Raw genomic sequence first — 25003 nt, forward strand, 5'->3', positions numbered from 1 at the left:
TCCGGTATACTCCTGCTCTGTACGCTGCCCCCTCCCTCTCCTGTATACTCCTGTTCCGCACACTGCCCCCTCCTCTATACTCCTGCTCCGCACACTGCCCCCTCCCTCTCCTGTATACTCCTGCTCTGTACGCTGCCCCCTCCCTCTCCTGTATACTCCTGCTCCGCACACTGCCCCCTCCCTCTCCTGTATACTCCTGCTCCGCACACTGCCCCTCCTGTATACTCCTGTTCCGCACACTGCCCCCTCCTCTATACTCCTGCTCTGCACGCTGCCCCCTCCCTCTCCGGTATACTCCTGCTCTGTACGCTGCCCCCTCCCTCTCCTGTATACTCCTGTTCCGCACACTGACCCCTCCTCTATACTCCTGCTCTGCACGCTGCCCCCTCCTGTATACTCCTGCTCTGTACGCTGCCCCCTCCCTCTCCTGTATACTCCTGTTCCGCACACTGCCCCCTCCTCTATACTCCTGCTCCGCACGCTGCCCCCTCCCTCTCCTATATACTCCTACTCCACACACTGAGCCCGCTAGATCCTTCAGCTATACACTGTTAACTCCCTCTTTTGGACCCCCCCACCCGCTCCACACGGCCCCCTTCTCACCACACACTTGCAGGTCCCCCAGTCCCACCCTGACAAATACAGTCATTGCCATTACAAGAGGCGATAGAGGCAAAGACCAGATGGAGAACTAAGTGACATGTGGGCGGGACCTCACCCTCCGCTGTCACCTGGGGCCACATTTCTTACCTGTACTTCTCACTGCAGCACAGACTATAGGACTATCCATCAATCCTGGAGACACTAGAGCCCTCATCATCCTAATAACCGATCACCTCCACCCCTCTGGGCCTGACTACATCTCTGGGCCCATCACCCGCCTCACATCATATCCCCATACAGTGTTGGCCAAAAGTATTGGCCCCCCTGCAATTCTGTCAGATAATCCTCGTGTTCTTCCAGATAATGATTACAGTCACAAATTCTTTGGCATTTTCTTCATTTAATTTGTCTTCAATGGAAAACCACAAAAAGAATTGTCACAAAGCCGAATTGGATCTAATTCCACAGCAAACATAAAAAGGGGGTGGACAAAAGTATTGGCACTGTATGAAAAATCATGTGATGCTTCTGTAATTTGTGTAATTAACAGCACCTGTTACTTACCTGAGGCACCTAACAGGTGGCAATAACTAAATCACACTTGCAGCCGGTTGAAATGGATTAAAGTTGACTCCACCTCTGTCCTGTGTCCTTGTGTGACCACATTGAGCATGGAGAAAAGAAAGAAGACCAAAGAACTGTCTGAGGACTTGAGAAGCAAAATTGTGAGGAAGCCTGAGCAATCTCAAGGCTACAAGTCCATCTCCAAAGACCTGAATGTTCCTGTGTCTACCGTGCGCAGTGTCAGTAAGAAGTGTAAAGCCCATGGCGCTGTGGCTAACCTCCCGAGATGTGGACGCAAAAGAAACATTGACCAGAGATTTCACCGCAAGATTGTGCGGATGGCGGATAAAGAACCGCGACTAACATCCAAACAAGTCCAAGCTGCCCTGCAGTGCGAGGGTACAACAGTGTCACCCCCGTACTATCCAGTGTCAGCGTCTGAATGAGAAGGGCCTGTATGGGAGGAGACCCAGGAAGACCCCACTTCTTACCCACAGACAGAAGCCAGGCTGGAGTTTGCCAAAACTTACCTGAGAAAGCCAGAACCGTTCTGGAAGAATGTTCTCTGGTCAGAGGAGACAAAAGTAGGAGAAGGCCTCAACATAGAGATTACAGGAAAAAGAGAAGAAGACGCCCCCTACAGTCAGACATGGCGGAGGTCCCTGATGGTTTGGGGTTGCTTTGCTGCCTCTGGCACTGGACTGCTTGACCGTGTGCATGGCATTATGAAGTCTGAAGACGACCAACACATTGTGCGGCATCATGTAGGGCCCAGTGTGAGAAGGCGGGGTCTCCCTCAGAGGTCAGGGCTCTTCCAGCAGGACAAGGACCCAAAACACACTTCAGGTCAGCACTAGAAAATGGTGGTGAGAGAAAGCCCTGGAGACTTGTAAAGTGGCAGCAATGAGTCCAGCCCTGAATCCCATAGAACACCTGTGGGGGAGGGGGAGAGATCTCTTGGTGGCAGTTTGGAGAAGGCCCCCTTCACATCTCAGGGGGGGACCGCGAGCAGGAGCCAAAGAAGAAGGGTCTAAGATTCCAGCAGAGCCTTGTAAGAAACTCATTGCTGGTTAGCGGAAGCGGTTGTGCGCAGTTATTGTGTCTAAAGGTTGTGCGACCAAGTATTAGGCTGAGGGCGCCAATACTTCTGTCCGCACCAGTCCTGGAGTTTTGTGTAAAATGATCAATGATGTGACTTTTTTTTCATTCTCTTTTGTGTTTTCTCATTGCAAACAAAATAAATGAAGATATTACCAAAGAGTTTGTGCTGTGTAATCATTATCTGGGGGACACCGAGGATTATCTGACAGGACTGCAGGGGGCGATACTTATACTGTATATACCCTGTGTCACTTATATACTATATAAGAGTCTGCTGTGTAATCATTATCTGGGGGGCACCGAGGATTATCTGACAGGACTGCAGGGGGCGATACTTATACTGTATATACCCTGTGTCACTTATATACTATATAAGAGTCTGTGCTGTGTAATCATTATCTGGGGGACAGCGAGGATTATCTGACAGGACTGCAGGGGGCGATACTTATACTGTATATACCCTGTGTCACTTATATACTATATAAGAGTCTGTGCTGTGTAATCATTATCTGGGGGACAGCGAGGATTATCTGACAGGACTGCAGGGGGCGATACTTATACTGTATATACCCTGTGTCACTTATATACTATATAAGAGTCTGTGCTGTGTAATCATTATCTGGGGGACAGCGAGGATTATCTGACAGGACTGCAGGGGGCGATACTTATACTGTATATACCCTGTGTCACTTATATACTATATACAGAGTCTGTGCTGTGTAATCATTATCTGGGGGACAGCGAGGATTATCTGACAGGACTGCAGGGGGCCAATACTTTTGGCCAGAACTGTAGTAACCTGCAGTGAGGTATATGGGGGCAGTATATGGGTTGTGGGGGATGCTGTATACAGTCCACAGATGGAGTAGACCTGAGTGCACACTGTATACAGCAGGAGGCGGCTGGCACAGACAGAGCGAGAGCTTCATGAATGGTGCATTGTCCTCCAGCTGTATGCTGTACATTGTTACCAGGCGGGCCCCTACAGTGTATATACCCAGGGCCCATCATTACAATTAGCAGGCGGGCCCCTCCCGCAGCCATCGCCTACCCCCCGTCCTCACCTCATCGTCATTCTCCACCTTGGGGTTGCTCGCCGTCCTCTTCAGGTTACTGCTGAGGCTGATGCTGGCGGTGGCGTCGGACTTGGACCTCTGATGGGTCCTCTTGGAGGGGGACAGGCCGGTGTCGGGGGCCAGGCTGAGCGGCGGTAACTCCCGCTTCTTGTGAGCCGGCTTCAGCTCATCGGACAGGATAAGTTTGCGCAGCTTGGTCCCCCGGGAATGGCGCTGGGTGGAGATGTGCATGTCGGAGGAGTAGGCCCCCAGGAGCCAGGCGCACTGTAGGGAGAAGTTGATGCTCTGCCGGCAGCGGTGCACCACGTACGGTTTGATGGCGTCCCCCACGTCCTCGTCCATGTGTATGTACATGTTGAGGAGCTGCGGCAGGTAGAAGTCCACGTCCTCGTTCCTGAAGTAGAAGAGGCGGTTCCCGATGTACGCCTGCACGCCCGGCTCCTTGGAGTTGTACAGGTACGAGATTGCCATGGAAATGTCAAAGAGCTTGCACTCAAACAGGCGCAAGAGCCAGGACTGCTTGGCCGAGTTGTTCTTCTGCCTCCGCCGGGCGGTCTTCACGCTGTTGATGTCCGTCACAGACTCGTCCTCCTCGTAGATCCTGGTGCTGGTGATGCTCGGCTCGCCATTGGTCGTCTGCTCGGCCGCCGCCGCTTTGTCCAGGCTCTCAGAGGAGGCGCTGTGCATGAGCTTCACCTTCTCCAGGACATCCTCGCAGGCCTTCTGGGCAACGTCCGGGTCTATGACCAGAGACACCACCCCCTCCGTAATGACTCCCAGAGGGCTGCCCTGTATGGACGCCGGCTCGGAGGCTTTGGCTGCAGCTGGCTCTACCATGGCGTCGCCCATCTCACAGCTCACCTGACCAATCAGATCTGGAAGAGATAGAGAATAAGGTAAGAGGTGGTCAGTGAGGAGGTGCCCAACAGCGTGCCATCAATGCTACAACCACGGGGCGGTCACCGGAACCCAACAGCGTGCCATCAATGCTACAACCACGAGATAGTCACCAGAACCCAACAGCGTGCCATCAATGCTACAACCACGAGATAGTCACCAGAACCCAACAGCATGCCATCAATGCTACAACCACGAGATAGTCACCAGAACCCAACAGCGTGCCATCAATGCTACAACCACGAGATAGTCACCAGAACCCAACAGTGTGCCATCAATGCTACAACCACGAGATAGTCACCAGAACCCAACAGCGTGCCATCAATGCTACAACCACGGGGCGGTCACCGGAACCCAACAGCGTGCCATCAATGCTACAACCACGAGATAGTCACCAGAACCCAACAGCGTGCCATCAATGCTACAACCACGGGGCGGTCACCGGAACCCAACAGCGTGCCATCAATGCTACAACCACGGGGCGGTCACCGGAACCCAACAGCGTGCCATCAATGCTACAACCACGGGGCAGTCACCGGAACCCAACAGCGTGCCATCAATGCTACAACCACGGGGTAGTCACCGGTACCCAACAGCGTGCCATCAATGCTACAACCACAGGGCAGTCACCGGAACCCAACAGCGTGCCATCAATGCTACAACCACAGGGTAGTCACTGGTACCCAACAGCGTGCCATCAATGCTACGACCACGAGATAGTCACCGGTACCCAACAGCGTGCCATCAATGCTACAACCACGGGGCGGTCACCGGAACCCAACAGCGTGCCATCAATGCTACAACCACGGGGCGGTCACCGGAACCCAACAGCGTGCCATCAATGCTACAACCACAGGGTAGTCACTGGAACCCAACAGCGCACCATCAATGCTACGACCACGAGATAGTCACTGGAACCCAACAGCGTGCCATCAATGCTACGACCACGGGGCGGTCACCGGAACCCAACAGCGTGCCATCAATGCTACGACCACGGGGTAGTCACCGGAACCCAACAGCGCGCCATCAATGCTACAACCACGGGGCGGTCACCGGAACCCAACAGCGTGCCATCAATGCTACAACCACAGGGTAGTCACTGGAACCCAACAGCGCACCATCAATGCTACGACCACGAGATAGTCACTGGAACCCAACAGCGTGCCATCAATGCTACGACCACAGGGCGGTCACCGGAACCCAACAGCGTGCCATCAATGCTACGACCACCGGGTAGTCACTGGAACCCAACAGCGCGCCATCAATGCTACAACCACAAGATAGTCACCGGAACCCAACAGCGTGCCATCAATGCTACGACCACGGGGCGATCACCGGAACCCAACAGCGTGCCATCAATACTACAACCACGAGATAGTCACCGGAACCCAACAGCGTGCCATCAATGCTACAACCACAGGGTAGTCACCGGAACCCAACAGCGTGCCATCAATGCTACAACCACAGGGTAGTCACTGGTACCCAACAGCGCGCCATCAATGCTACAACCATGGGGTAGTCACCGGAACCCAACAGCGTGCCATCAATGGACAACCACAGGATAGTCACTGGTACCCAACAGTGTGCCATCAATGCTACGACCACGAGATAGTCACCCGAACCCACCAGCGTGCCATCAATGCTACAACCACAGGGTAGTCACTGGTACCCAACAGCGCGCCATCAATGCTACAACCATGGGGTAGTCACCGGAACCCACCAGCGTGCCATCAATGCTACAACCACAGGATAGTCACTGGTACCCAACAGCGTGCCATCAATACTACAACCACAGGGCAGTCACTGGTACCCAACAGCGTGCCATCAATGCTACAGTCACCAGCCTCAGCGTGCCATCAATGCTACAGTCACCAGCGCCCAACAGCGTGCAATCAATGCTACGACCTCGGGGTAGTCACTGGGGCCTCTCGTGACATCATAGTGTGCTGTGGTGGAGCCCGGGGGTCCTGGAGAGACAGAGCGGATGATGGAAGTGATCTCTATGTAGTCTTCTCCACAACTAATACTCAGCTATGAGCACCCCTCACTCTACACAGAAAGGACCCCCAGATCTGTCCTGCCCCCCCCCCCCACACACACACACAGATTCACAGCCTCATACCCCACAGACACGGCAAGGTGGATGTGCAGAGAGCCGGGGCTGCACACACAATAGCTCAGGAGTAGAGTTACATGGAAAGTGAGTGACACCCGAGCTGCTGCGGCACCCAGGTGATGACGACAGCGTCACCCAGAGCAAACATGTCAAACAAGTCTACAGCGTGACTACACCTGGGAGCAGCAGGGGCTACAGGCAAAGAGAGCGGGCTGCGGGGCTCAGCCCCCTAATACCACACAGCTAGAGCGCACACTGCAGGGCTCAGCCCCCTCCACCACACAGCTAGAGCGCACACTGCAGGACTCAGCCCCCTAATACCACACAGCTAGAGCGCACACTGCAGGACTCAGCCCCCTAATACCACACAGCTAGAGCGCACACTGCAGGACTCAGCCCCCTAACACCACACAGCTAGAGCGCACACTGCAGGACTCAGCCCCCCTCCACCACACAGCTAGAGCGCACACTGCGGGGCTCAGCCCCCTAATACCACACAGCTAGAGCGCACACTGCAGGACTCAGCCCCCTAATACCACACAGCTAGAGCGCACACTGCAGGACTCAGCCCCCTAATACCACACAGCTAGAGCGCACACTGCAGGACTCAGCCCCCTAATACCACACAGCTAGAGCACACACTGCGGGGCTCAGCCCCCTAATACCACACAGCTAGAGCGCACACTGCAGGACTCAGCCCCCTAATACCACACAGCTAGAGCGCACACTGCAGGACTCAGCCCCCTAATACCACACAGCTAGAGCGCACACTGCAGGACTCAGCCCCCTAATACCACACAGCTAGAGCGCACACTGCAGGGCTCAGCCCTCTAATACCACACAGCTAGAGCGCACACTGCAGGGCTCAGCCCCCTAATACCACACAGCTAGAGCGCACACTGCAGGACTCAGCCCCCTAACACCACACAGCTAGAGCGCACACTGCAGGGCTCAGCCCTCTAATACCACACAGCTAGAGCGCACACTGCAGGGCTCAGCCCCCTAATACCACACAGCTAGAGCGCACACTGCAGGACTCAGCCCCCTAATACCACACACAGCTAGAGCGCACACTGCAGGACTCAGCCCCCTAATACCACACACAGCTAGAGCGCACACTGCAGGGCTCAGCCCCCTAATACCACACACAGCTAGAGCGCACACTGCAGGGCTCAGCCCCCTAATACCACACACAGCTAGAGCGCACACTGCAGGGCTCAGCCCCCTAATACCACACAGCTAGAGCGCACACTGCAGGGCTCAGCCCCCTAATACCACACACAGCTAGAGCGCACACTGCAGGACTCAGCCCCCTAATACCACACAGCTAGAGCGCACACTGCAGGGCTCAGCCCCCTAATACCACACAGCTAGAGCGCACACTGCAGGACTCAGCCCCCTAACACCACACAGCTAGAGCGCACACTGCAGGGCTCAGCCCCCTAATACCACACAGCTAGAGCGCACACTGCAGGACTCAGCCCCCTAATACCACACAGCTAGAGCGCACACTGCAGGGCTCAGCCCCCTAATACCACACAGCTAGAGCGCACACTGCAGGACTCAGCCCCCTAATACCACACAGCTAGAGCGCACACTGCGGGCTCAGCCCCCCTCCACCACACAGCTAGAGCGCACACTGCAGGGCTCAGCCCCCTAATACCACACAGCTAGAGCGCACACTGCAGGACTCAGCCCCCTAATACCACACAGCTAGAGCGCACACTGCGGGGCTCAGCCCCCCTCCACCACACAGCTAGAGCGCACACTGCAGGGCTCAGCCCCCTAATACCACACAGCTAGAGCGCACACTGCAGGACTCAGCCCCCTAATACCACACAGCTAGAGCGCACACTGCAGGGCTCAGCCCCCTAATACCACACAGCTAGAGCGCACACTGCAGGACTCAGCCCCCTAACACCACACAGCTAGAGCGCACACTGCAGGGCTCAGCCCTCTAATACCACACAGCTAGAGCGCACACTGCAGGGCTCAGCCCCCTAATACCACACAGCTAGAGCGCACACTGCAGGACTCAGCCCCCTAATACCACACACAGCTAGAGCGCACACTGCAGGACTCAGCCCCCTAATACCACACACAGCTAGAGCGCACACTGCAGGACTCAGCCCCCTAATACCACACACAGCTAGAGCGCACACTGCAGGACTCAGCCCCCTAATACCACACAGCTAGAGCGCACACTGCAGGGCTCAGCCCCCTAATACCACACACAGCTAGAGCGCACACTGCAGGGCTCAGCCCCCTAATACCACACAGCTAGAGCGCACACTGCAGGGCTCAGCCCCCTAATACCACACCAGCTAGAGCGCACACTGCAGGACTCAGCCCCCTAATACCACACAGCTAGAGCGCACACTGCAGGGCTCAGCCCCCTAATACCACACAGCTAGAGCGCACACTGCAGGACTCAGCCCCCTAACACCACACAGCTAGAGCGCACACTGCAGGGCTCAGCCCCCTAATACCACACAGCTAGAGCGCACACTGCAGGACTCAGCCCCCTAATACCACACAGCTAGAGCGCACACTGCAGGGCTCAGCCCCCTAATACCACACAGCTAGAGCGCACACTGCAGGACTCAGCCCCCTAATACCACACAGCTAGAGCGCACACTGCGGGGCTCAGCCCCCCTCCACCACACAGCTAGAGCGCACACTGCAGGGCTCAGCCCCCTAATACCACACAGCTAGAGCGCACACTGCAGGACTCAGCCCCCTAATACCACACAGCTAGAGCGCACACTGCAGGGCTCAGCCCCCCTCCAACCACACAGCTAGAGCGCACACTGCAGGGCTCAGCCCCCTAATACCACACAGCTAGAGCGCACACTGCAGGACTCAGCCCCCTAATACCACACAGCTAGAGCGCACACTGCAGGGCTCAGCCCCCTAATACCACACAGCTAGAGCGCACACTGCAGGACTCAGCCCCCTAACACCACACAGCTAGAGCGCACACTGCAGGGCTCAGCCCTCTAATACCACACAGCTAGAGCGCACACTGCAGGGCTCAGCCCCCTAATACCACACAGCTAGAGCGCACACTGCAGGGCTCAGCCCCCTAATACCACACAGCTAGAGCGCACACTGCAGGGCTCAGCCCCCTAATACCACACACAGCTAGAGCGCACACTGCAGGACTCAGCCCCCTAATACCACACACAGCTAGAGCGCACACTGCAGGGCTCAGCCCCCTAATACCACACACAGCTAGAGCGCACACTGCAGGGCTCAGCCCCCTAATACCACACACAGCTAGAGCGCACACTGCAGGGCTCAGCCCCCTAATACCACACAGCTAGAGCGCACACTGCAGGGCTCAGCCCCCTAATACCACACACAGCTAGAGCGCACACTGCAGGACTCAGCCCCCTAATACCACACAGCTAGAGCGCACACTGCAGGGCTCAGCCCCCTAATACCACACACAGCTAGAGCGCACACTGCAGGGCTCAGCCCCCTAATACCACACAGCTAGAGCGCACACTGCAGGACTCAGCCCCCTAATACCACACAGCTAGAGCGCACACTGCAGGACTCAGCCCCCTAATACCACACAGCTAGAGCGCACACTGCAGGGCTCAGCCCCCTAATACCACACAGCTAGAGCGCACACTGCAGGACTCAGCCCCCTAATACCACATAGCTAGAGCGCACACTGCGGGGCTCAGCCCCCCTCCACCACACAGCTAGAGCGCACACTGCAGGGCTCAGCCCCCTAATACCACACAGCTAGAGCGCACACTGCAGGACTCAGCCCCCTAATACCACACAGCTAGAGCGCACACTGCGGGGCTCAGCCCCCTCCACCACACAGCTAGAGCGCACACTGCAGGGCTCAGCCCCCCTAATACCACACAGCTAGAGCGCACACTGCAGGACTCAGCCCCCTAATACCACACAGCTAGAGCGCACACTGCAGGGCTCAGCCCCCTAATACCACACAGCTAGAGCGCACACTGCAGGACTCAGCCCCCTAATACCACACAGCTAGAGCGCACACTGCAGGACTCAGCCCCCTAATACCACACAGCTAGAGCGCACACTGCAGGGCTCAGCCCCCTAATACCACACACAGCTAGAGCGCACACTGCAGGGCTCAGCCCCCTAATACCACACAGCTAGAGCGCACAGTGCAGGGCTCAGCCCCCTAATACCACACAGCTAGAGCGCACACCGCAGGACTCAGCCCCCTAACACCACACAGCTAGAGCGCACACTGCAGGGCTCAGCCCCCTAATACCACACAGCTAGAGCGCACACTGCAGGACTCAGCAGCCCCCTAACACCACACAGCTAGAGCGCACACTGCAGGCTCAGCCCCCTAATACCACACAGCTAGAGCGCACACTGCAGGACTCAGCCCCCTAACACCACACAGCTAGAGCGCACACTGCAGGGCTCAGCCCCCTAATACCACACAGCTAGAGCGCACACTGCAGGACTCAGCCCCCTAACTACCACACAGCTAGAGCGCACACTGCAGGGCTCAGCCCCTAATACCACACAGCTAGAGCGCACACTGCAGGACTCAGCCCCCTAATACCACACAGCTAGAGCGCACACTGCAGGACTCAGCCCCCTAATACCACACAGCTAGAGCGCACACTGCGGGCTCAGCCCCCTCCACCACACAGCTAGAGCGCACACTGCAGGACTCAGCCCCCTAATACCACACAGCTAGAGAGCACACTGCAGGGCTCAGCCCCCTAATACCACACAGCTAGAGCGCACACTGCAGGACTCAGCCCCCTAATACCACACAGCTAGAGCGCACACTGCAGGGCTCAGCCCCCTAATACCACACAGCTAGAGCGCACACTGCAGGACTCAGCCCCCTAACACCACACAGCTAGAGCGCACACTGCAGGCTCAGCCCCCTAATACCACACAGCTAGAGCGCACACTGCAGGACTCAGCCCCCTAAGACCACACAGCTAGAGCGCACACTGCAGGACTCAGCCCCCTAAGACCACACAGCTAGAGCGCACACTGCAGGACTCAGCCCTCTAATACCACACAGCTAGAGCGCACACTGCAGGACTCAGCCCCCTAACACCACACAGCTAGAGCGCACACTGCAAGACTCAGCCCCCTAATACCACACAGCTAGAGCGCACACTGCGGGGCTCAGCCCCCTAATACCACACAGCTAGAGCGCACACTGCAGGACTCAGCCCCCTAATACCACACAGCTAGAGCGCACACTGCAGGGCTCAGCCCCCTAATACCACACAGCTAGAGCTCCTGGCCTCCCTCCATGACAGTAGTAGAGTGTAAGCTCTTGGGGTGAGAGGTCAGTCTCCTGCACTGGGGAGATTGCACAATCTTTTCTGCCTGATGACTCCATCATGTGACACCTTCCCCATCACATGGTGCCGAGCGGCCGGGTCATCGCCCTCTATAGGAGAACTACAACAACGTACATCTATATATCCGGGGGGTCCTCTCTATATACACCAGGACGGGGGGGGGGGGGGGATCAGTCCTCTCTATATACACCAGGGCTGGGGGGGGGGGGAGATCAGTCCTCTCTATATACACCAGGGCTGGGGGGGGGGGGGGGATCAGTCCTCTCTATATACACCAGGGCTGGGGGGGGGGGCGCAGTCCTCTCTATATACACCAGGGCTGGGGGGGGGGGGGAATCAGTCCTCTCTATATACTGGGGGGGGGGGGGGCGCTGTCCTCTCTATATACACCAGGGCTGGGGGGGGGGGGGGCGCTGTCCTCTCTATATACACCAGGGCTGGTGGGGGGGGATCAGTCCTCTCTATATACACCAGGGCTGGGGGGGGGCGCAGTCCTCTCTATATACACCAGGGCTGGGGGGGGGGGGGGCGCTGTCCTCTCTATATACACCAGGGCTGGGGGGGGGGGGGGCGCTGTCCTCTCTATATACACCAGGGCTAGGGGGGGGGGGGGGGGGCGCTGTCCTCTCTATATACACCAGGGCTGGGGGGGGGGGGGGCGCTGTCCTCTCTATATACACCAGGGCTGGGGGGGGGGGCGCTGTCCTCTCTATATACACCAGGGCTGGGGGGGGGGGGGGCGCTGTCCTCTCTATATACACCAGGGCTGGGGGGGGGCGCTGTCCTCTCTATATACACCAGGGCTGGGGGGGGGCGCTGTCCTCTCTATATACACCAGGGCTGGGGGGGGGGCGCTGTCCTCTCTATATACACCAGGGCTGGGGGGGGGGGGGGGGGGCGCTGTCCTCTCTATATACACCAGGGCTGGGGAAGGGGGGGGGCGCTGTCCTCTCTATATACACCAGGGCTGGGGGGGGGGGGCGCTGTCCTCTCTATATACACCAGGGCTGGGGGGGGGGGGTAGGGGGATCAGTCCTCTCTATATACACCGGGGCTGGGGGGGGGCGCTGTCCTCTCTATATACACCAGGGCTGGGGGCGGGCGCTGTCCTCTCTTTATACACCAGGGCTGGGGGGGGGGGGGGGGGGGCGCTGTCCTCTCTATATACACCAGGGCTGGGGGGGGGGGGGGGGGCGCGCTGTCCTCTCTATATACACCAGGGCTAGGGGGGGGGGGGCGCTGTCCTCTCTATATACACCAGGGCTAGGGGGGGGGGGGGGGGGGGGCGCTGTCCTCTCTATATACACCAGGGCTGGGGGGGGGGGCGCTGTCCTCTCTATATACACCAGGGCTGGGGGGGGGGCGCTGTCCTCTCTATATACACCAGGGCTGGGGGGGTGGGCGCTGTCCTCTCTATATACTGGGGGGGGGGGGGGCGCTGTCCTCTCTATATACTGGTGGGGGGGGGCGCTGTCCTCTCTATATACACCGGGGCTGGGGGGGGGGCGCTGTCCTCTCTATATACACCGGGGCTGGGGGGGGGGCGCTGTCCTCTCTATATACACCGGGGCTGGGGGGGGGGGCGCTGTCCTCTCTATATACACCAGGGCTGGGGGGGGGGGGGGGGGGCGCTGTCCTCTCTATATACACCAGGGCTGGGGGGGGGGGGGGGCGCTGTCCTCACTATATACTGGGGGGGGGGGCTGTCCTCACTATATACTGGGGGGGGGGGGGGGGCGCTGTCCTCTCTATATACACCGGGGCTGGGGGGGGCGCTGTCCTCTCTATATACACCGGGGCTGGGGGGGGCGCTGTCCTCTCTATATACACCGGGGCTGGGGGGGGGCGCTGTCCTCTCTATATACACCGGGGCTGGGGGGGGCGCTGTCCTCTCTATATACACCGGGGCTGGGGGGGGGCGCTGTCCTCTCTATATACACCGGGGCTGGGGGGCGCTGTCCTCTCTATATACACCAGGGCTGGGGGGGGGGGGGGGGGATCAGTCCTCTCTATATACACCAGGGCTGGGGGGGGCGCTGTCCTCTCTATATACTGGGGGGGGGGGGGGGGCGCTGTCCTCTCTATATACTGGGGGGGGCGCTGTCCTCTCTATATACTGGGGGGGGGGGGCGCTGTCCTCTCTATATACTGGGGGGGGGGGGGGGGGCGCTGTCCTCTCTATATACACCAGGGCTGGGGGGGGGGGCGCTGTCCTCTCTATATACACCAGGGCTGGGGGGGGGATCAGTCCTCTCTATATACTGGGGGGGGGGGGCGCTGTCCTCTCTATATACACCAGGGCTGGGGGGGGCGAAGTCCTCTCTATATACACCAGGGCTGAGGGGGGGGCGCTGTCCTCTCTATATACACCGGGGCTGGGGGGGGGGGCGCTGTCCTCTCTATATACACCGGGGCTGGGGGGGGCGCTGTCCTCTCTATATACACCGGGGCTGGGGGGGGGGCGCTGTCCTCTCTATATACACCAGGGCTGGGGGGGGGGGGGGGGGCGCTGTCCCTCTCTATATACACCAGGGCTAGGGGGGGGGGGGGCGCTGTCCTCTCTATATACACCAGGGCTGGGGGGGGGGGGCGCTGTCCTCTCTATATACACCAGGGCTGGGGGGGCGCTGTCCTCTCTATATACACCAGGGCTGGGGGGGGCGCTGTCCTCTCTATATACTGGGGGGGGTGGGGGGGGGCGCTGTCCTCTCTATATACTGGTGGGGGGGGCGCTGTCCTCTCTATATACACCGGGGCTGGGGGGGGGGGCGCTGTCCTCTCTATATACACCAGGGCTGGGGGGGGGGGCGCTGTCCTCTCTATATACACCAGGGCTGGGGGGGGGGGGCGCTGTCCTCTCTATATACACCAGGGCTGGGGGGGGGGGGGGGGCGCTGTCCTCACTATATACTGGGGGGGGGGGGCTGTCCTCACTATATACTGGGGGGGGGGGGGGGCGCTGTCCTCTCTATATACACCAGGGCTGGGGGGGGGGGGGCGCTGTCCTCTCTATATACACCAGGGCTGGGGGGGGGCGCTGTCCTCACTATATACTGGGGGGGGGGCTGTCCTCTCTATATACACCGGGGCTGGGGGGGGGCGCTGTCCTCTCTATATACACCGGGGCTGGGGGGGGCGCTGTCCTCTCTATATACACCGGGGCTGGGGGGGGCGCTGTCCTCTCTATATACACCGGGGCTGGGGGGGGGGGGGCGCTGTCCTCTCTATATACACCGGGGCTGGGGGGGGGGCGCTGTCCTCTCTATATACACCGGGGCTGGGGGGCGCTGTCCTCTCTATATACACCGGGGCTGGGGGGGGGGGGGGCGCTGTCCTCTCTATATACACCGGGGCTGGGGGCGCTGTCCTCTCTATATACACCGGGGCTGGGGGCGCTGTCCTCTCTATATACACCGGGGCTGGGGGCGCTGTCCTCTCTATATACACCGGGGCTGGGGGCGCTGTCCTCTCTATATACACCGGGGCTGGGGGGGGGGGGGGGATCAGTCCTCTCTATATACACCAGGGCTGGGGGGGGGCCGCTGTCCTCACTATATACACCAGGGCTGGGGGGGGCGCTGTCCTCTCTATATACTGGGGGGGGGGGGGGCGCTGTCCTCTCTATATACTGGGGGGGGGGGGGGGCGCTGTCCTTTCTATATACTGGGGGGGGGGGGGGCGCTGTCCTCTCTATATACTGGGGGGGGGGGGGCGCTGTCCTCTCTATATACTGGGGGGGGGGGGGCGCTGTCCTCTCTATATACTGGGGGGGGGGGGGGGGCGCTGTCCTCTCTATATACACCAGGGCTGGGGGGGGGATCAGTCCTCTCTATATACTGGGGGGGGGGGGGGGGGGCGCTGTCCTCTCTATATACACCAGGGCTGGGGGGGGGCGCTGTCCTCTCTATATACACCAGGGCTGGGGGGGGGCGCTGTCCTCTCTATATACACCAGGGCTGGGGGGGGGAGATCAGTCCTCTCTATATACACCAGGGCTGGGGGGGGGGGCGCTGTCCTCTCTATATACACCAGGGCTGGGGGGGGGAGATCAGTCCTCTCTATATACACCAGGGCTGGGGGGGGGGGGCGCTGTCCTCTCTATATACACCGGGGCTGGGGAAGGCGCTGTCCTCTCTATATACACCGGGGCTGGGGGGGGGGCGCTGTCCTCTCTATATACACCGGGGCTGGGGGGAAGGCGCTGTCCTCTCTATATACACCGGGGGCTGGGGGGGGGGGGCGCTGTCCTCTCTATATACACCGGGGCTGGGGGGAAGGCGCTGTCCTCTCTATATACACCGGGGCTGGGGGGGGCGCTGTCCTCTCTATATACACCGGGGCTGGGGGGGGGGGCGCTGTCCTCTCTATATACACCAGGGCTGGGGGGGGGGGGCGCTGTCCTCTCTATATACACCGGGGCTGGGGGGGGGGCGCTGTCCTCTCTATATACACCGGGGCTGGGGGGGGCGCTGTCCTCTCTATATACACCAGGGCTGGGGGGGGCGCAGTCCTCTCTATATACACCCGGGTTGGGGTGACACGCCTATCCCCCCGCCCCGCTTACCCGCCGGTCACTCGCTCTCCGCCATGGCACTGTCAGTCCTCGCAGCTCCCGGCCCTGCGTCTTCCTCCGCCATCCCCGGCTCTCCTCCTCACACCATAGAGACTGACAACATGAGCTAGAGCGTGCACCATAGAGTGTCGGCTCCTCCAGCCGCTGCCCGGCACAGAGCGTCTCCTCTAGACCATAGAGTCCGCGCCCCTGTACAGAGCGACCAGCAGATACCAGCGAGTGTCAGAGCGGAGGATTAAACGTCATGGAAACACCATAGAGAGGCGGGAGGAGGCCAGACAGGCCGGAGAGCTGGAGGACCCAGCTGTGATGTGTGATCCGGTCCATACCATATAACGGGAGAGACCAGGCTGTACGTGAGCTGCCCCCTACAGGGCTACACTGGCATTACACTGCAGGCCTGGGTGTGGCGTCCGTGCTGTCCCCATGTGGGTTCCTCTCACTCTCCATAGACGTCCTGATAGAGAATCTACAGTCATGGCCAGAAGTTCTGAGACTGCCACAAATCTCCTCTTGTCACATGATCTGCTCCCTCTGGTTTCTGTGTGTTTGTCAGATGTTTTTATCACATACAGAAATAGAATTGCAATCATATTCTGAGTAATAAAAGCTTATAGTGACAGTTAGAAGGAGTTAGTGCAGCGGTGTAATATTTGCAGTGTTGCCCCTTCTTCTTCTTCAGGACTCTGCAATTCTCCCTGGCAGCTCTCAATCACCTTCTGGACCAAATCCTGACTGATAGCAGTCCATTCTTGCACAATCAATGCTTGCATTTTCTCAGAATTTGTCGGTTTTTGTTTGTCCACCCGTCTCTTGATGATTGACCACAAGTTCTCAATGGGATTAAGATCTGGGGAGTTTCCAGGCCATGGACCCAAAATCTCTCTGTTTTGTTCCCTGAGCCATTTAGTTCTCGCCTTTGCTTTATGGCAAGGTGCTCCATCATGCTGGAGAAGGCATTGCTGATGGCCAAACTGCTCTTGGCCGGTTGGGAGAAGTTGATCTTGGAGGACATTCTGGTCCCATTCTTTATTCATGGCTGTGTTTTTAGGTCAGACTGTGAGAGAGCCGATTCCCTTGGCTGAGAAGCCACCCCACACATGAATGGTTTCAGGATGCTTTACAGTTGGCATGAGACAAGACTGGTGGTAGCGCTCACCTCCTCTTCTCCCAATAAGCTGTTTTCCAGATGTCCCAAACAATCGAAAAGGGGATTCATCAGAGACAATGACTTTCCCCCAGTTCTCAGCCGTCCACTCCCTGGACCTTCTGCAGAATATCAGTCTGTCCCTGATGTTTTTTCTGGAGAGAAGTGGCTTCTTTGCTGCCCTCCTTGAGACCAGGCCTTGCTCCAAGAGTCTCCGCCTCACAGTGCGTGCAGATGCACTCACACCTGCCTGCTGCCATTCCTGAGCAAGCTCTGCACTGCTGGTAGCCCGATCCCGCAGCTGAAACACTTTTAAGAGACGGTCCTGGCGCTTGCTGGTCTTTCTTGGGCGCCCTGGAGCCTTTTTGGCAACAATGGAACCTCTCTCCTTGAAGTTCTTGATGATGCGATAGATTGTTGACGGAGGTGCAATCTTTCTAGCTGCGATACTCTTCCCTGTTAGGCCATTTTTGTGCAGTGCAATGATGACTGCACGTGTTTCTTTAGAGATAACCATGGTTAACAGAAGAGAAACAATGATGCCAAGCACCAGCCTCCTTTTACAGTGTCCAGTGGTGTCATTCTTACTTAATCATGACCGATTGATCTCCAGCCCTGTCCTCATCAACACCCACACCTGTGTTACTGGAGCAATCACTGAAACGATGCTAGCTGGTCCTTTTAAGGCAGGGCTGCAATGATGTGGAAATGTGTTTTGGGGGATAAAGTTCATTTTCTAGGCAAATATTGACTTTGCAAGTAATTGCTGTTAAGCTGATCACTCTTTATAACACTCTGGAGTATATGCAAATTGCCATTAGGAAAACGGAAGCCGTAGACTTTGTAACAATTACTATTTGTAGCATTCTTAAGACTTTTGGCCGTGACTGTACAGCGCTGCGGAGTGTGAGGGCGCTATTTCAGTGAGAGAAGTAATAAGTAATGGTGGGACACACATGACTTGTCAGCAAGTACCGGTCACGTGACATGTCAGCGATAACCAAACACGTGACATGTCAGCAATAGCCGGACACACACGTGACATGTCAGCAATAACCGGACACACACGTGACATGTCAGTGATAACTGGACATGTGACATGTCAGCTATAACTGGACACACGTGATATGTCAGCGATAACCGGACACACACGTGACATGTCAGTGATAACCAGACACAAGTGATATGTCAGTGATAACCGGAAATGTGGCATGTCAGCAATAACCAGACACACGTGTGACATATCAACAATAACCGGACACGTGACATGTCAGCGATAACCGGACACACACGTGACATATCAGCAATAACTGGATACGTGACATGTCAGTGATAACCGGACACACATGACATGTCAGTGATAACCAGACACACGTGACATGTCAGTGATAACCGGACACGTGGCATGTCAGCGATAACCGGACACACACGTGACATGTCAGTGATAACCAGACACACGTGACATGTCAGTGATAACCGGACACGTGGCATGTCAGCGATAACCGGACACACGTGACATATCAGCAATAACTGGACACGTGACATGTCAGTGATAACCGGACACGTGGCATGTCAGCGATAACCGGACACACGTGACATATCAGCAATAACTGGACACGTGACATGTCAGTGATAACCGGACACGTGGCATGTCAGCGATAACCGGACACACGTGACATATCAGCAATAACTGGATACGTGACATGTCAGTGATAACCGGACACACATGACATGTCAGTGATAACCGGACACGTGACATGTCAGTGATAACCGGACACACGTGACATGTCAGTGATAACCGGACACATGTGTGACATGTCAGCGATAACCGGACACACGTGTGACATGTCAGCGATAACCGGATACGTGACATGTCAGTGTGGGGGGCCAACAATATCTCTTGAAAAGTTAAGTCTAAGAAGGTGGGGGCCGAGACTGCTCTATCTCTCCATCTCCCTCTCAGAGTTGGAGCCAGTTAGGCCGGGACTATGGGATGGGTTCGTGTTGCTGTATACAAAAGATCAAAGATGGAATGTTAATGAAGGGGCTATGAATCCTTATCTCTCTGTCTTAAGGGCCTCACCTTTGAAGATGTGCCTATACCTATTGATCGTTAGCTCCATGGCTGGAGTGGTCTGACCAGCATGTGATCATTATCTCTCTTGCCATGATATGTGCAGCTAGGCTTTGTTTCATGAGAAAGTCCATCCCAGTTTGGATAGTAATAATGAGATGGAGATTACAGTAGGCTTTAGCCAATAGTCACAGGCTAGGTTTATGTTACAACTCTACGACCAATCATGTTATGCCAACTATGTTATGTTATAGTCCAACCTGCTCTTCTTTGTATTGTATTTAAACTACCTTTTTGCACCATTAAATTAGAACTCACTTGATACACCATCAGCTGTCTGTGTGTGTGTGTGTGTGTGTGTGTGTGTGTGTGTGTGTGTGACTTCTCCAGGCCTGATATCTAACTACGACAACATAACTCAGGAGTCTTGTGCCCCAAACAGAAATTGGCGCTCAACGTGTGGGCATCGATGATCGTTTGATGTGCAGCCAATAGTGTACCAATCCATTCATCAACTGACTTGGAGACGGGCCCGGAGGACCTCAGATGAATAAAACAGCGCTGTAAGGTAAGCCCTTGTCTTGCCAAATAACTAATCTGAGTTCCTACGTGTCCCGAATCCTGCGTGTCCGTGAGTGAGGTTAGTGCTGCATATATTATAACAATCAATGCCATTTTTTTTTATATAGTACGGAAGGACCTAAAGAGTATTTTGTCTGTAGCGGGGTGGGAAATGTTATACCTGATTCTTTGTATACTGTCCATGCTGTCATTTGGTTGCTACATCTGTTATAAAGTGTATAAGGTGGTACAGAAGGGAGAGTCATTCTCCATCCTTAATCCCTAGAGTAGAAGTACTGAGTGATTGAAAAGTCCTTGTTTCACTAAGGACTGAGTAGAATCCGCGCAAGTACGTGCAAATATTCCGGGGTGTTTGGGACACAGACAGAAAGTTGAGTATGTGGAAATCGAATGAGGTTTTGTCCTGAGCACTACACCAGAAATTTGCACATCAGAGATTAGTTCGGTGAAAACAGAAGCGACTGTTTGGGAGTTCCCATTAAGAGAAGTCTGTGTGACCCTAGAGAAGTCTGTGTGACCCTAGAGAAGTCTGTGTGACCCTAGAGAAATCTGTGTGATCCTAGAGAAGTCTGTGTGACCCTAGAGAAGTCTGTGTGATCCTAGAGAAGTCTGTGTGACCCTAGAGAAGTCTGTGTGATCCTAGAGAAGTCTGTGTGACCCTAGAGAAATCTGAGTGACCCTAGAGAAATCTGTGTGATCCTAGAGAAGTCTGTGTGACCCTAGAGAAGTCTGTGTGACCCTAGAGAAGTCTGTGTGACCCTAGAGAAGTCTGTGTGACCCTAGAGAAGTCTGTGTGACCCTAGAGAAATCTGTGTGATCCTAGAGAAGTCTGTGTGACCCTAGAGAAGTCTGTGTGACCCTAGAGAAGTCTGTGTGACCCTAGAGAAATCTGAGTGACCCTAGAGAAATCTGTGTGACCCTCTATTGTCTTAATTGCCCTAGAGGAGTGTGAAGCTCACGGCTGATTGGCCATCAGCTAACATGGGGAAGGGACCCTCTAAGATATGGTACACCCCATATGAACTAATAGACATGGGAGAAGGAAAAGAAGTTGCCGCCGAGGTAAAAACGATCCTTAAGAGAGCAGGGGTTCCCAAGACAGGACTGTTTGATAGTAAATTTGGGAACCAATGGAGATTAGATCATGCAGGACAGATACAGGAGCATAAGTTACAAAGGGGAATATATGCTCTGGTTGAAGCTAGTAACAGAACACAGAAGGGAGAGTCGGTTCAAGCATGTTATGGCGGACCACTCACCAAGGTAGTAGACTCTGGATGGGATTAGGCCATAATGCTTTGAAAAACACCATGATTGCTGAAGCATTAATGCAAGGAATCAGACCAAATGTGGCCGAAAAGATCAGAAGCTGCCTGCCTGTCCCTGATCGAGGTTAGGACAACTCACAATGAAGGTCAGGCTCCCCAGCCCAGTGTCCCTCTTATCTACAGCACAGAGGTATACATGCTTTGGTAGAACTTTATGAATTATGAATATATGGTTAAATTTGTGATTGTATAGTGTAAGCTGTTTTTGGTAATGCCAGTATTTGACTTTTAAGCCTTGTGTAAGAATATTGTGATGTTTTACAGTGGTAAAAACTTTGATTGGAATCGCGTAAAGAAAATGTTAAAAGTCTGGCAGTCGGCCCTTAAGGCAACCTCAAATATAGTGTACATCCCACATCCCAGACTTCATATCTGCAGATGAGAAGAGGAAACTCTACATCCTACTGGGAGAAGAAGAGGCCACTGTGGAGATCGCTGCCCAATACGTGTCCAGCTGTCACCAAACAAGAGGAAGATGAGACTCCACGGACTGTTATATTTATCCCAAAACACCCGCCCCACCCCACCCCACCTCCCCAGGGCCAGATTACTATGTCAGGAGTGATTTAGATACTAAATAGACATAAGATGAGCTCATGACGGCTATACTTATCACACAGGGAAATTTCATGCAGTAAATTGACTCCAAATCTGAACCAGTGAGGGGGATGAGCCTTGCAGAGCTGTAATTGACAAGCTGCAATTTTGTAAGCAAAAAGGTGGTGTTTTTAGGTCATTGTCTGAGCTAAGGTACCAAATACCTTTCAGATGAACAAACCAAAGTGGTGAGAGAGCTGCAGGTGCCAACCACCCATGCTCAGTTACGTACCTTTTTGGCTTGGGTGTCATACTGTAGGCCATGGATCAGATCTGCATCTCTGACCATGCAGCCCTTGTATGACTGTCTCTCTTGTAAACCATTCAGTCTGACACCAGAGACTTTGGACGCATTTTACCAACTTAAACTCCAGATAGTCAGTGCTCCTGCCCTAGGCCTGCCTGACTATCAGAAACCCTTTCAAATCTATGTCACTGAAATGATGGGACATGCTACTGCAGTTCTCACACAACAACATGGAGATAGAAAGCATCCTGAGGCATATTATAGTGCACGTTTGGATGCTGTCGCAAGGGGAATGCCCTCTTGTGTAAGGGTTGTACTCTCAGTACAGGCCCTGCTTGAGAAAAGCTCCGACATTGTCCTAGACCACCCCCTGGTGGTATACAAACCACATGACATCTATGCAATCCTCACACAGGTAGACAGATGTCATCTTTCCTTGGCGAGACAGAGCAAAATGGAATTTGCTGTACAATCCTCCTCCAACATTTCATTCCAGCGTTGTTTGACTCTGAATCCTGCAACTCTTTTACCAGTAGGAGTTCATGATTCAAAGGGGGTAGTAGATAATGAGATATTTTTAAACTCCCTCTCAGAAGATGACATACATCAGCATGACTGTGTTGACCTGATGTCTCAGGAGACAGTCGGCTTCAGTCATGTTACTGATGCCCCATTGGAGAATCCTGACTATGAGATGTTTGTACACGGTCCCAGGTACCTAACAGATGAAGGCAAATTTGTTACAGGGTACGCTGTAGTCATTATACATGACACCATAGTATAAGAAGCCCTTCCACCACACATGTCAGTATAAGATGCTGACCTTATAGGAGCCTGATAGCACAGCAAACATTTACACTGACTCCTGGTATGTGTATGGCATTGCACATGGTTATGGTCCAATATAGAGGTTCAGGAACTTCCTGATGGCACAGGGCAAGCCAATTAAGAATGGAAACTCAGTAAGTCGGTTGATGGTCGGCCATATTGCTCCCTAAGCAGTTGGCAATTGTGAAGGTCAGAGCTCACACAAGGGGAAGAGACCCTGAGAGTATTGGAAATAAAAGGCTGATCGGGCAGCCAAAGCAGCGGCAGTACTGCCATGGAAGGGTCTCAACCAGGTGAGCAAAGTGGATATTGACCTAGCAGACCCCAAGGGGCTGTACTCTAAGGTGACTGGTACCAAAGAATGTGAAGGAATGTGGAAAATGAGGGATCGCAGCATACCCCCAAATGGCTGGTTTGGCCCACAATAAGGTGCATGCCTCTCAAAATGCCATGGAGTCACTAGTGGGTAAATTATGGTTTGCCCCAGGTTTTGGAAGGGCTGCAGGTAATCATGTAAAAGCATGTCACATATGTGCTCTACACAATCCAGGACAGGTAGTTAAGACACACCGCATGCACACCAAAATCCCTGTATCCATTTCAGATAATACAAGTAGATCACATACAATTGCCTGAATCTGGAACGTACGAATATGTGTTGGTCTGTGTGGATTTGTTCTCAGGTTGGATCCGGTCAGCTGAGCAACTGCACAGATAACTGCCAAGAAATTGATGTCTGAACTTGTGTGTAGATTTGGGATACCTGAGGTGATAGAGTCTGAAAGTAACACATGAACAGGTGTTCTCTTCTATTCCAGACCCTTCTGATTTTTCAGGAGCACATAGCTTGCAGGTGGTGATTGGGTGGTCGTGAAAAGACATATCAGAAAACCCCTTGAACCTCGATTTAATGGTCCCTTCCAAGTGCTGCTGACAACTGCCACTTCAGTCAAATCGGAGGGAAAATCTACCTGGATACACACTTCCCATAGTAAGAAGGTTCCTAAACCACGGCAGGAATGAAGAGATGGACATTATTTGTTTTATGCTTTCTTAAAGAGGACCTTTCACCATTTTGCTCATAGGCAGTTCTATATACTGCCGGAAAGCTGACAGTGCGCTGAGTTCTGCGCACTGTCGGCTTTCCCGATCTGTGCCCAGTGTGAAGAGCTTACGGTCCGGTACCGTACCTCTTCTATGGTCAGAAGGGCGTTTCTGACACTTAGCCAGAGACGTCCTAATTCACAGCACAGCCAATCGCACTGTGCTGTGAGAGCCGGGAGGAACGCCCCCTCCCTCCCTGATAATGCTCGTCTATGGACGAGTACTGTGAGCAGATGGAGGGGGCGTTCCTCCCGGCTCTCACAGCACAGCGCTATTGGCTGTGCTGTGAAGAAGGACATCTCTGGCTAAGTGTCAGAAACGCCCTTCTGACCATAGAAGAGGTACGGCACCGGACCGTAAGCTCTTCACACTGGGCCCAGATCGGGAAAGCCGACAGTGCGCTGAACTCAGCACACTGTCAGCTTTCCGGCAGTATATAGAACTGCCTGTGGGCAAAATGGTGAAAGGTCCTCTTTAAAGGACTCACTCCTGCCACCTTTGTAGTTGATAAACTGAATGCAAAAACCATATCTGAACACACTCTGTACAAGAGAGCAGCTGATAACACCCTTAGGGAAAGTGGTAGACCTCATTGGGTACAAATAGGTGCTGGAAACAAGATAGTGAGTGCTGTACTCATATATCCTATGATTATGCAGATGTAGGAGCAATTGGTAGAAGCCACCGATTACTTAGATGATCAAATATGGGGTATCTTAGGCGTACTTAATACCGCCATAGTAGTACAAAATCAGCTGATCATAGTCACCAACCAACACACCCTGGTTCTAGATTATATTACTGCGGCCCAGGGTGGGATGTGTCAGGTG

The 25003-nt window shown here is 54.9% G+C and overlaps 1 protein-coding gene across 2 annotated transcripts in view; it reads right to left on the minus strand.

Moving 5' to 3' along the window:
• Positions 1-16430, minus strand: part of PI4KB (phosphatidylinositol 4-kinase beta) — a 25965-nt gene extending 9535 nt beyond the window's left edge. For both annotated transcript variants that reach the window (XM_075261458.1, XM_075261457.1), the window contains exons 1-2: positions 16258-16430; positions 3333-4219 (exon numbers count right to left, since the gene is read on the minus strand). In XM_075261458.1, coding sequence (XP_075117559.1) covers positions 3333-4193 — 861 coding nt within the window. In that variant the 5' untranslated portion in view covers positions 4194-4219; positions 16258-16430. The remainder of the gene's footprint in view (positions 1-3332; positions 4220-16257) is intronic.
• Positions 16431-25003: the final 8573 nt, after the last annotated feature.

Source organism: Leptodactylus fuscus, unplaced genomic scaffold, assembly GCF_031893055.1.
Source record: "Leptodactylus fuscus isolate aLepFus1 unplaced genomic scaffold, aLepFus1.hap2 HAP2_SCAFFOLD_136, whole genome shotgun sequence".
Classification (NCBI taxonomy): domain Eukaryota; kingdom Metazoa; phylum Chordata; class Amphibia; order Anura; family Leptodactylidae; genus Leptodactylus; species Leptodactylus fuscus.